This window comes from Malus sylvestris, chromosome 11 (assembly GCF_916048215.2).
Source record: "Malus sylvestris chromosome 11, drMalSylv7.2, whole genome shotgun sequence".
NCBI classification, from domain to species: Eukaryota; Viridiplantae; Streptophyta; class Magnoliopsida; order Rosales; family Rosaceae; genus Malus; species Malus sylvestris.
The window spans coordinates 34,894,873-34,908,241 of NC_062270.1; the positions used below are offsets into that span (position 1 = coordinate 34,894,873).

The 13,369-nt window shown below is 36.7% G+C and overlaps 1 protein-coding gene and 1 pseudogene across 1 annotated transcript; both read right to left on the reverse strand.

Moving 5' to 3' along the window:
- Nucleotides 1-1,853: 1,853 nt before the first annotated feature.
- LOC126590435 (L-type lectin-domain containing receptor kinase IX.1-like) lies at nucleotides 1,854-9,046 on the reverse strand (annotated as a pseudogene).
- A 3,000-nt stretch (nucleotides 9,047-12,046) lies between these two features.
- LOC126590436 (L-type lectin-domain containing receptor kinase IX.1-like) lies at nucleotides 12,047-13,197 on the reverse strand. The gene is made up of 3 exons (XM_050255899.1): nucleotides 13,119-13,197; nucleotides 12,749-12,818; nucleotides 12,047-12,287 (listed from the first exon to the last, which is right to left on the reverse strand). Exons 1-3 carry the CDS (start codon nucleotides 13,195-13,197, stop codon nucleotides 12,047-12,049), a joined length of 390 nt encoding a protein of 129 aa, XP_050111856.1.
- Nucleotides 13,198-13,369: the final 172 nt, after the last annotated feature.

The following is a 13,369-nucleotide window of genomic DNA, read 5'->3' on the forward strand; positions in this document are numbered from 1 at the left end:
CCAGCTAGAAAGTCGAGTGTCAAACTTCATGAATTAAGTCAATTAACTAGGTCTAAAGAATCAGTTAGAAATTCATTTTCAGAATCTACTTCAATAGACATATTAGATCATGACCGAGAATTAACTAATTAATAAATATGAGACTCAAATCAATTAGGACAAACTCCTAGATTGCTCACCCTTGCTATGAAAACCAAGACCAAACCAAAACTACCTAAACTCAAGAAGATCCAACTTCACCAACAACAATTGATTTTGAAGTAAACCAACAATTATCAGTTTTAACCAAGCCATTTAAAATACATTGGAAATCATTAAAAGATGACATCAAAGTAGAAGAAATATACCAAGGAGAAAAAGATTTAGACTAAGTTACACCCAAGATACAAAATTTGATATTTACAAAAAATGTCGTTCTAAAAGATACACCGTTTGAATGGTTTTTTTTTTTTTTTTTTTTTAAAAAATTGTGTAAAAAATATGTTGTTACTTACCTGCGCCCATTTATATTTATATAGAACTGTCTAAAGATATAGCTTCAAAATAGTAAACAACTAAAATATTTACAACACAAATGCAGCAATGTGTCAACAGGGCCGGCCCTGAGAATTTGGGGGCCCTAGGCGAGTCTTTAAAGTGGGGCCCTAAAGTTCTCGGACCTCCGACTCTTTGTATAATGGTATGTAGTAAAAAGAATTCGCTAATTACATAAAAAATATATTTCTTCATCAAATATCATTAAAAATTAATAACAAAAGAAAAAAATATATACTAACATTACTTAATATTGCATGTGACATGTCTTTATACGCAAATGCACTAAGATTGAGAGTGAAGAGTAATAAAACTTGATGATCAAGAGAGGAAAAAACAATAAAACTTGATTGACGAATATAATAATTCAACAACGCCAAGTGATTCTCTTGTGTTCTTTCCAAATCAACAAACACTAGCGAATCAAATTTTAGAATAACCTAGTTTAACAATAAATTATTGAAAAAGAAAATTTAAATTCAAAGTTATGGTTACCTCAAATTACAATCTTCAAGACCAAGTGATAGTTGCTTAAACATTCAATAGAAATAGAAAGACTGAGAAGTTGAAAGAAAAAGGATTACAAAGTTATGATTATTTTGGTTTTTGTTATTTTTTAGGTTATTTTCAAAAGCAAAAGAAAAAAAAAATGCTTTGGACAGATTGAGGCCATTAACTTCACTAGCTTCTTGTCACACGGGTGGGTGTGTGACAATTGATCTTTGTATGTTTTTTATTTAAGAAACTTAAGTTTTTTCTATTTATACAATTTTTATTTAAAATATTTTTGAAAATAAATAAGAATTTAAACATAAACCACCCACCAACATGAGGTTTTGTTATTTTTTTCTAAAGTTGAAAATTTTAAATTCATTCAAAATTAATATTTATTGAATTATTTTAACTCCTTTTGATTCTTGTAATTATGAAATTTTTAAAGAACAATTTATCTTTAATTTCATAGATTTGAAAAAAGCAAAAATTAATGCCTACAAGGTGTTTCGAACTGCCCACCCCAATGAAAATAGAGTGGAACTGTTTCCACTGCACCAACGAAATAATTATGATATTTCTTATTTTTTCTTTATTTATATTTATATACAGGATGTATAGAAAAATTTGGGGGCCCCCCGAACTTGGGGGCCCTAGGCGACCGTCTACCTCGGCCACCCTCAGGGCCGGCCTTGTGTGTCAATCGTATCAGTTTGAATGAATTGAATACAGTTTTATCACGATTTTAACTTGGGATTATTGCGGAGACTGAAATGTTGTCGATGGAGTGGAATGTTGTTGCGAAAGATGGGGTGAACTGTGAAGAATTAGAGTGCTTTAACAATATCCTGAGAATTTGTTTGACCTCTTTCTGAACTAATAGTCTCAGTGGAAAAAGTTGAGAGTGATGTTGCAGAAGCGAAATAGGTGGCCACCGGCATCTTTGATGGGAGATTAGGCAATGCAACTTTAGAGTTAAGCACTTGAATCGCTTGTTGTATAGAAGGTCTGAATTGAAAATCCGGGTGAGCACACCACAGCCCAACAATCATCAAGCGCTCCATCTTTTCCTCATCAAAATGTCCGTTGAGTTTTGGATCGCCTGCTTGAAAAAATTTCCCTTCTCCGTAAAGCTCCCAGACCCACTCCACTATTTCAATTTGACTACTTTCTAAACTGAGATCCATGGATTTTCTCCCGCAGGCTATTTCCAAAGCAACAACTCCAAAGCTGTAGACATCTGATTCCTTGCTAGCCTTTCCTGTGGTAATATATTCCAGAGACATGTAGCCCCTGGTTCCCGCCACAACTGTTGTCTGTGACTGTTTTCCATGGTCCACAAGTCGAGCTAACCTGAAATCGCCAAGTTTTACATTGAAGTTTGAATCCAGCATAACACTGGTAAAAAAAATAACCAGAAGCTAAACCTTGAACTATCTTGTATCTTGCCAGCCAAGATAACAAGCTTGTTTCTTTAAAAAGATGAGAATCTAAACTACCGTTGGACATGAACTCATAGACGAGTAGTAGTTTGCTCTCTTCATGGCACCAACCAATACGTTGTACCAAATTCTGGTGTCTAAGCCTACTGATGATCCTTACTTCTGACGCATACTCCTTCAACCCTTGTTTAGATCCGCTGGATATCTTCTTTACAGCAACATATGAGTGTAAGTCTTTTATGAAGCCCTTATAAACCACTTCGAATCCTCCCTCTCCCAACTTCTTGCCCTCCTCAAAATTACTTGTCGCTTGAGCCAACTCACGGTAAGAGAACTTCCTCGGACCAGCCCCCATTTCAATTTCCTCATCAATCAAGTTATTAACAAAAGGATTCTCATCACGTTCCTCAACTGCTTTCCTCTTCTTGCAAAAAATGAACCAAACCAAACCCAACCCACCAACCAAGATTAGAGACCTGCCAACACCCAAACCAATCAGAAGTCTACTATTGGCATTTCCTGACTTGGGTTGAACACCGGGGCTTGGTGCAGGAATTAGTGGTGTGTTGTATGTTTCATCCAAATCAACTAGAGCAGTTGAAGCAAAATTCCATGAGACAACCTTATGCGCAACAACTTCATAACCTGTTGCAGCAGAGAAACCGACAATAACCCAATCCGGCAAGTATTGTTTCAGATCAACCGTGTAAGAAAGATAACTGATTACATCCACTTGGGTATCATTTGTATTATTTTGAAAGCTAGTGAAGGAAACAGTTAGATTTTATTGGAAGAAAGAATGGCAACTAGGGTTAGGTTATGTTGCATGTTCACCGTACAAAGGATTTTAGGGTGATAGATAGTGTTGTCAATTCCCTTAATTCAAGGGATGTGTCTCTTGTTGTCAATTCCCTTAATTCAAGGGATGTGTCTTATTTGTCTTGTTGTCAATTCCCTTAATTCAAGGGATGTGTCTTATTTGTTCTTTTTTGTTAGCTTTAGACATAAATCAAGGAGGGATAGGTAGTCTTGTTTTGTTCCCTCTAGCACATATATATTTGCTATCTCTTGTACCTGATTGTCTTATGATGAATATACCACTCACAAAATTCAATATAGTATCAGAGCAGTGACCCTAACCGGCCTGTCTCTTTGGTGTTCTCTTGAGAGATTTGTGAGCTTCTTCTTGTCCTTCAATCATGGTTGAAGAAAGCTCAATAAATTTGGAAGGAGACAGCTTTCATGCTGCTCCACCATCACCACACTCAGATATTAATATCAACCCAAATCAACGTCTTAGTTCTGTCTTGCTAAATGAGTTTAACTATCTTCCATGGGAGAGAGCAGTTTCTTTTGCTATGGGAGGACGATCAAAGCTTGGTTATGTTAATGGTGCTATTCCAATGCCTGAGACTACGTCACCGGAGTATGATGCTTAGCTATGCAAAGACCAGTTGGTCATGTCATGGCTACTCAATTCCATGGATCGTAAGATTGCAGAAATTTTTAGCTATGCTGAATCCTCTATGACTCTTTGGAAAAATCTCAAGGAAATGTATGGAAATCAGAACAATGCGGCTTGTGTGTTTCAGTTAAAGAAGGACATTGCTGGTTTGCAACAAGAAGGGAAGCCATTTGTGCAACATCTTGGAAAGTTGACCACTATGTGGAATGAGCTGAATGTGTATCGACCATACACCATCAACGTTGCTGTGCTAACTAAGAGAGCCGAGGAAGACAAAATATTCCAACTCTTAGCAAGCCTGAGCCCTGAATTCGAAGATCTTCGAAGCTATATCCTCATGAATCCTGACCTGCCTTCTTTTTCAAGTATGTGTGCCACAATTCAAAGAGAAGAGGTTCGAAGGAAAGTCATGACCTTGGACATAAAGGCAAATATACCAGAAGCTAGGGCTTACTTCTCTAACCAAAAACCTGGTGAGGAGAGAGGCTATAAAGGAAAGAAAATTGGCTTAAAATGTAGCCATTGTGATGCTCTTGGATTCTTCATCTAGAGTTAAAACCAAAGTTTCCTAGGGATAACAAAGGTGTCTCGAAAGGCTTATACAACCTTTCTTATAAGGCAAATCATGTTGCCACAACTTCTTCTGAGGGAGCACTGAAGTTCACCACTAATCCAGCTGCACTGATCAATGAGTTTGCTATGTTTCTTCACAAGAAACAAGGTCTTGGAGATAGTGAAGGACCACTAAATCAGTGTGACAACAATCAAACTGCACTACTAGGACAGTTTGCTGGCTTCCTGGCTGGAAATGAAGGCGTGGTGCGGTACAAAGGGACATCCCAGGTATCTTACATTCCTTCTCAACTGCTGTCAACATTGGTAATGTGCATGATTATTGGATTATAAATTCTGGAGCCACTGATCAAGTGATGTCGAGTCTGAGGCTCTTTATGTTCCCTTATTCCCTTTTCAACTTTTATCTGTTGGCAAGATCACAAACTCATTAAATTGTCTTGCCATTTTCTCTAAAAAAAATGTGATCTTTCAGGATGTAGTCACCAAAAAGACGATTGGTGAAGGATTTTTCTTAAATGGTCTCTACTATCTTTTCAAGCATATTCAAGTTCCCAAGGTTTTTCAAGTCACTTCAAGCTTAGCTCAAGAACAACAACTTTGGCACCAACGTCTAGCACATCATTCTGAAAAAGTTCTATCCACCTTGTTCCCAAACATGTGCAAAGTTACAAGTCCTTGTGATGTTTGTCATTTTTCTAAGTTTACTAGATTACCATTTACTTCCTCTTTGTCTAGGGCTAGTAATCCTTTTGAAGTCGTGCATTCCGATGTTTGGGGACCAATTCTAGAGTCTTTTGATGGATACAAATATTTTGTAACTTTTGTGGATGATTTCACAAGGATTACTTGGTTGTATCTTTTGAAATTTAAAAGTGAAGTGATGGAAATTTTTCAAGATTTTCATAGACTTGTGGCCACCCAATTTGCTTCAAAAATTCATATTTTATGATTAGATAACGGCACAGAATATATGTCTCATAACATGTCACACTACTTGAGCACGCATGGTATATTACACCAAACAAGCTGTGTTGGAACACCGCAACAAAATAGGGTGGCCGAGAGGAAGAATAGAGATCTACTTGAGAAGACTAGAGCTCTTATGTTTCACATGAATGTGCCTAAGAAGTTTTGGTCTCAAGGAGTTCTTACTGCGGCATGTCTCATCAATAGATTGCCTAGTAAAGTGTTGAATTTTAAATCACCTTATAAAATAGAAAGATCAACTTTTCCCATTTGAGAGTCTTTGGGTGTACATGCTTTGTTCACATTCAAGCTCAAAATCGTGACAAACTAGACCCAAGGGCTGCCAAATGTGTCTTTCTATGTTATTCATCTACCCAAAAAGGTTACAAGTGCTATAATTCAACAACTAGAAAAATGGTTGTTTCAAGGGATGTTAAATTTGAAGAATATGTTCCTTACTTCTCACAATCACTGGATTACTCTAGACATGAGGAGCATTTGATGGACTTATTTCCTTTTCCATATCTAAACGGAGAAGATGCAACATGCATTCCTAGTGATCATGTGCCGATGATGTTAATCTTCACTCGGTGGAACATCTTGAAGATGAAACCCCTTCCTCATCGGAGATTCACACTGCACCTTTTAGTGATCCTTCCAACCATGATGTTGTTCAAATACCTGTAGTTCAATCTCCTACAGTTCGTCACAATCCTGCACGAGAGAGGAAACTTCCATCCAAGTTGCATGATTATGTGACCTACACTGCCAGGTACCCCGTGACTGATGTTATTGACTATAGCAAAGTCTCATCTTCTTTTGCTACATTCCTAAGTGCCATTAATGAAGCTCGAGAACCTCAAAGTTTTCAAGAAGCCAATCTTCACAGTGAGTGGAGAAATGCTATGGTAGAGAAGCTTCAAGCCTTCCATGAAAATAACACATGGACTATAGTGAAACTTCCAAAAGGAAATAAGGCAGTGGGGAGTCGTTGGGTGTACAAAACTAAGTTTCATTCAGATGGCACAATCGAAAGGAATAAGGCTCGCTTGGTTGCTCGAGGTTTTACACAAACCTATGGCGTCGATTATAAAGAGACATTTGCTCTGGTGGCAAAAATGAACATTGTTTGAGTATTGTTGTCAGTTGCAATTAACAATGCATGGCCTTTCTTTCAAATGGATGTTAAAAATGCTTTCCTGCATGGTGAACTTGAAGAAGAGGTTTACATGAAGTTACCCCCAGGTCATCCTCAATCAAACAATCCAGAAATGGTGTGCAAACTCCATAAATCCATTTATGGTCTCAAGCAAAGTCCACTTGCATGGTATGCCAAGCTCAATCATGTTCTGGAAAAGGTCGGTTTTTGTCGAAGTATTGCATATTCTTCTCTATTTGTTCGTTCCAACTTAGTGGGTAAACTAGTTGTGCTTATTTATGTTGATGATCTAATTGTGACAGGTGATAATATGTCAGAGATTAATGCTCTTAAACAGTATCTTAACAACAAGTTTGCTATCAAGGATCTTGGCACTCTCAAATACTTTCTGGGCATCGAGATGGCACACTCTCACAAGGGTTTCTTCCTCAACCAACGCAAGTATCTCATGGATCTTCTTCATGAAGCAAAAATGACAGATTGCAAGCCTGCTTGTACCCCCTTGGATAGAAACTTGAAGCTAAAAACTCACGGTGATCCAGTTCCTAATTTAAGTTACTATCAAAGAATGGTTGGCAAACTCATTTATCTGACTATCACACGTCCTGATATATCATATGCCGTTAGCATTGTTAGCCAATTTATGCACTATCCAAGCATGGATCATTTGAAGATTGTTCATCGTGTGCTACATTATCTTAAGGGTTCCATTGGTAGAGGAATTCTTATGCGCAACAATAGTCACACTTAGATCTCAGGCTATACCAATGCTAATTGGGCAAACAATTCTCTCGATTGCAAGTTTACCACTGGGTTTTGTACGTTTGTGGGAGGCAACCTAGTTACCTGGAAAAGCAAGAAACAAAGTGTTGTTGCACGCTCTAGTGCAGAGGCAGAGTATCGTGCTATGGCGTCGACTGCTTGTGAACTTATTTGGCTCAAAAGCCTTCTGTTGGCTTTAGGTTTTCCTCATCTACAACCCATGTCCCTACGTTGTGATAATCAGGCCGCGATGCACATTGCATCGAATCCTGTATTCCATGAGCGAACTAAACATATTGAAGTTAATTGTCACTACGTCAGAAATCAAGTTCAGTCCAAGGTGATTGATACTCACTACACGCGCAGTCATGGTCAACTTGCGGATATTTTCACAAAAAGATTAACCTCTGCTAATTTTCAGTGTGTTTTGTTCAAGCTTGGATCAATTAATCCTTTTGATTCAGCTTGAGGGGGAGTATTGGAAGAAAGAATGGCAACTAGGGTTAGGTTTGCATGTTCACCGTACAAAGGATTTTAGGGTGATAGATAATGTTGTCAATTCCCTTGATTCAAGGGATGTGTCTTATTTGTCTTGTTGTCAATTCCCTTAATTCAAGGGATGTGTCTTATTTGTTCTTTTTTGTTAGCTTTAGACGTAAATCAAGGAGGGATAGGTAGTCTTGTTTTTTTCCCCTCTAGCACATATATATTTGCTATCTCTTGTACCTGATTGTCTTATGATGAATATACCATTCACAAAATTCAATAAGGGTTAGGTTAGGTTGCATGTTCACCGTACAAAGAATTTTAGGGTGATAGATAGTGTTGTCAATTCTCTTAATTCAAGGGATGTGTCTCTTGTTATCAATTCCCTTAATTCAAGGGATGTGTCTTATTTGTCTTGTTGTCAATTCCCTTGGGATGTGTCTTATTTGTTCTTTTTTGTTAGACGTAAATCGAGGAGGGATAGGTAGTCTTGTTTTTTTCCCTCTAGCACATATATATTTACTATTTCTTGTACCTGATTGTCTTATGATGAATATACCATTCACAAAATTCAATAGATTTTTTGAGCTGGAGTTGTAATCCGAGCACTATTTCGTTTTCCTTCCTCAATACCACCATTCCAAGGTGCGGTAAGATTAGACTTGAGAGAGTTGATGTCGATATCGACATGATCACCATCGGGATCCCTGATGGTTGGTGGCGTATTCTTGAAGATATCAAACTCCACTGCCACAAACGGATACTGAGCCTTCGAGATGTCTCCTGAGAGGTCTTCGACAGGAAGGCCGAGCTTAGCACCATTTCCTGCTGCACTGTTGAGTAAGGATCCGTTTGACGCTACAAAGAATACCATCCCATCAGCACTCCCTGAATCGATTATGAATGTGAAATTTGTGGTAAAGTCTGCGAGTTTTCCAGTGGCATTTTCCTTGGCTCACGGTAAGTTGCTCGACCGACGTTCCCAGTTTCTCCAGGGCTTCTAGTGAGTCTGATGAGTTGGGTATCAATATATGCTTCTCCCTCAAGGGATATGTTGGTCGTGCCATTGGGAAAGCTTGGGAAGTTGAAGGTTAAAGCAGTTGCAAAAGGGTAGAACAGAAAGAAGAGCAGGAGATATAAGAACACATTCCCGGAGTTATCCATATCTAACATTTTGTAGTGGTTTTTTTCCAGAATTATCATCTAATTATAACACTTATATACTGAAGAACACATCTGCAGAGTAATTGTTTGGTAGATGCACCATACTGTATACCAATTCAAATCGAAACAAATTCATCGACGACCTGAGTCTTAGTCCACACTCTATAAAGTGCTGGGAAACAAACAAGCAATTGAGCTTGATGTATTGTTTGACATTGTATTTATTTATGTATACTTTTATCCATATTTTGGTTTGAAATGGTATTTAATTATGTTTGGGTTTTTATCACAAATGGTCCATGACTCATCCTATCAGGATGGTCTCTGAAATTGAAAATCGATCAATGTAGTCTCTGAAAATAGGTGTCACAAATCATTGTGATCATTTTGTCACAATTCTGTAAAAAAATTCAGTTAAATGCTAATGTGATACCTAAATGGATCCCACTAATTTAATAAAATATTATTTTATGAATTAAAATATTTAAATAATGAACAATGACTGTATTTATTCTATGGGAATTTGCACTCGTATTATAATAAAATATTATGTTTTGTTGCAGGCCAATTGCTCTAGTAAATATTTAAATAATTCTCGTCAAATAACCACATGAATGTTATTTTATTATGAGGTTAAACTCACCTCATTTTTCTTAGTGTAGATAATATCGATTGATAAAAAAAAAAAAAAAAAGAGTAGAGAGTGACTATGCTAGACCACGGCGCCGGTCTGAAATTTCTTTTTAAAATTAAAGAATGACTCATGTAGTGTGTGGCAGGTGAAGTAAATATTTTTGGTCCGATATGCATTGACATAGAAACGGCTAGGATTTGACCAAAAATAAAAAGAAGAAACGTCTTGGAAATGGTTAGAAATCAGATCTTCGAGAAGGGTTCTTCCACTGATGTTCTCATGAAAGACTTACATACATGCGTACACAGTTACCATGGCGTTTTATGCTAATGGTTCAAAAATTTATGTACATTCTTAGTTATATGCAGTGACAGTGTAACCGTGTCCTATAAATTAGTTCTAGTCATGAGTACATTTCTTTCTATTATTTTTCTCTATCAAAGATCTTGAATTATGTCTTTTTATTTTTGTTTTATTTGTATGTTTTTTTTAGTTTGTTTTGGTCATAGCCATTTGAATGGGTAAAAGAATTGAATTATAGAAGTGGAGTACTTGACCCCTTCACACACGAAAGAGAATTTATATAAATACTTAAGCAGTAAAATGCTAAAAAAAAAAAAATTTAATTGCCGGTAGGTTTGCTGAAAAATCAGAACAATAAACTAAAGGTTTGGTATGGCCAAATTCGTAGGAGATTTCCTACAAGTTTCACATTACTTTTCTTCCTCCGATGATATTGTATGGTTACTTTCTAGTAAGGTTTGTGGTTATTTTTGGTGAAATTCGTGTTCTCTTGCACTTTTTACTAGCACTCACAAATGTGCTATGAATGTGTGGTTAGGTTACATAACCCATAATATTTTTCCTATTTAAGATGTGTAGCCAATTCAGTCCATGTTACAATTTTTCTCACCAAACATTGACTGGGTTACAAATCCAATTTAATTGGAAAAAAAACCCATCCAATCTTACCCACCAAACAGGGCCTTTGAGTCCAAATTCATTTTGATGGTTGTGACTAGACATGAGTAGTATCCTCAAGTAGAGCTCCAATCTTGGGGAAGGAACTTGTGTCTCTAATATGTAGGACATTTTTTCAATGTAGTTGATCTAGTCAACCCATTGTTACGTTCATCAAACATATGGGACACGACATGTTAATCCATTTAAATTGCTTCTATTTAGTCTCAGCCAACAAATAGTAAAACCAGTTCATCCGTTTTGTGAAGCAGGTTGCTTGCATTGCAAGAAACAAGCACTAGGGGAGATTCTAGGCGTGAAATCTGAAAGAGCTCTTCTTTCTGCACTTCTTCTCCATGATTATGTCAAGTGATACTTAATCCCCTCTTTCTTTCTAGGCATTAGATTGAAGTAATAAACGGAAAAGCAAGTTAAATACTAGAAACTTCATCTTTCCTTATTTCAGTTATTATAGGTTGCGTCATTCTCATCAGTCATCACTCTACATTCGGGGAACTTCCAGATTTTTAAAACTGGTGCCTATCACGATTTCTGGTATTTTGCGCAAAACTCATTATCTCTTTCGTTTTATTTCAATTTTGTTTTTAATTTGTTTGTTTGATCATTTTCTTTCAATGCAGGTCTTGAATCTTGATCAATTTGTTATTTCGATAAATTTCGATATGAGCTAAGCTTTAATTGAAAAATGAAAGATCAATGATTGAAAGTTCATGAGACAACAAAGCTCTCCGAATACAAAAGGTACAAATTTTGCTACTCTTTTTCTGTACATGTTGACATTTCTTCTAAGTGAAAACCTACAAGCGTAAAGTGTTGGAAAATTTAATAATAATATTATTATATTAAATTTATTAATTGAATGAAAATTGGAAGTGGAGCCTTTTGGTAGAAAGATATGCCTACTTAGTTGAAATATTGCAACTTTTGATAGTCACATGCTTTCAAAGAGGCATCTCACATTTTATAAATAGGGAAGCCCCCTATAATCACAAAATAACATTTCAGTCTCATTAAGTTCATATGAGAGAGTTTTCAATACAATCGTGGTTCATGGAGCCTTGTGATTTGGAGTACTACTATTACAAGGACGTGGTCATTGTATTTTGGAAGACATGAGCCGATCAACCATGAGCACTGTAGTGGGGCGTAAACTTGTCTTAAAGACAGAGTGTCTAACACTTTCCTCGACCGTATTTCCAAAATTTTCTAATCTATTATGTCATGTTCGTTTATATTGGTTACTCATGTGTGTGCATTACTTTGATATATAATTGCATGAATTATTTCTTGATTTTTCATGTGATTTAATATAGCAATTAGACCCAATTTTTTCCAACATAAAGCTACCAAAGTCACTCCACCATGTTAATTTGAGTCTTTCCCAACTATGGATCAATGGGTTTTCTCCGACAAGCTATCTCTAAACCAACGACCCCGAAGTTGTAGACATCTGTTTCTTTGCTCGCCTTTCCTGTGGTAATGCATTCCAGAGATATGTATCCCATGGTTCCAGTCAGAAGCATGGTTTGTGATTGTTTTCCATGATCCACAAGTTGAGCTAACTCGAAATCCCCAAGTTTGCTGTTGAAATTTAAATCCAGCATAATATTGCTTGATTTGATATCCCTGTTGCAACACGCATTGTTCCCATTCTTTGTGTACCAAGCCTTGAGCACTTTTGTATCTTGCCTCCCAAGGTTGGAAGGTTTTCAGTGCGACCAATTGATGCGGAGTGTTGGGTATTTTACATACCTTGTATAGCCTCACTCTCTACCCATATGTTACTTTGTTTGTATATATTTGCAGGGGTTTTTTATTGTTTGCTTTTTACAGCCTTTGAGTCTAAGCTTGTGTGGGTGACATGCCTGACCCTGATATTCTCCAAACACTAGGGTAGGCATGTGCGGGCTAACACTCGAAGGTGACAAAGCCATATTAAAATGCATGATAACAACGAATATAAATAAAAGTTATGAATTAAAATACAATGATTATGCAAATGAGGAACGTGTTCAGAGCATACAACTACAACCTAACACTAGAAAGGAAATAATATATAATTGAATGAGCAAATGAATGGGTCCTACATCGAGAGGACTCGAAGATGCCGATGCGGGAGTGTCTTGATGCCGGGATCATACACCTCAAATCTAAATCCTGAGGGGGCACAAAACAAACATTAGTGGACCAAATTGATATATATATATATATATATATATATATATAATATTGAACCAGTTAATCAACATACTAACCCCCTAAAGTTTAATGGAAATTCAATAGTAAAATATGTAATAGGTTTTTTCGAAAACCCTAACATGCCATAAAACTTTTCATAAAACATATATCGTAAAATATGCTAAATAGTGGTATTATATACTAGTGTCATACAGCCGAAGCCACCAACCTACGCCCAATCGAAGCCAATATAAGTATCTTCCGGCCAAAGCCACTTACCTACGCAGCCGATGCCAATATAAGTATCATCGCCCTTAGGCACCAACCTACGCCCGACCAAAGCCAATATAAGTATCATCGCCCGCATGCATAACAGTGACCACTAGATACGCACAAAAACATTGAATATAATCTTTCCAGCATAAGTGTGTGTTTATATATATATATATATATATATATATATATATCTCTCTCTCTCTCTCTCTCTCTCAAAAACATCTTCATAGTATAAAGTCATCCATCATCTATAC

Bases quoted from the DNA above. Each gene is read 5' to 3' on its own strand.
- LOC126590436 (XM_050255899.1), bottom strand. From the start codon at position 13,197: ATGATACTTATATTGGCTTTGGTCGGGCGTAGGTTGGTGCCTAAGGGC. The intron at 12,819-13,118 runs GTAAGTGGCTTT...GTGCCCCCTCAG, and splicing joins TATTGGCATCGGCTGCGTAG to GATTTAGATTTGAGGTGTAT. The intron at 12,288-12,748 runs GTAGGACCCATT...GTGTTGCAACAG, and splicing joins CATCTTCGAGTCCTCTCGAT to GGATATCAAATCAAGCAATA.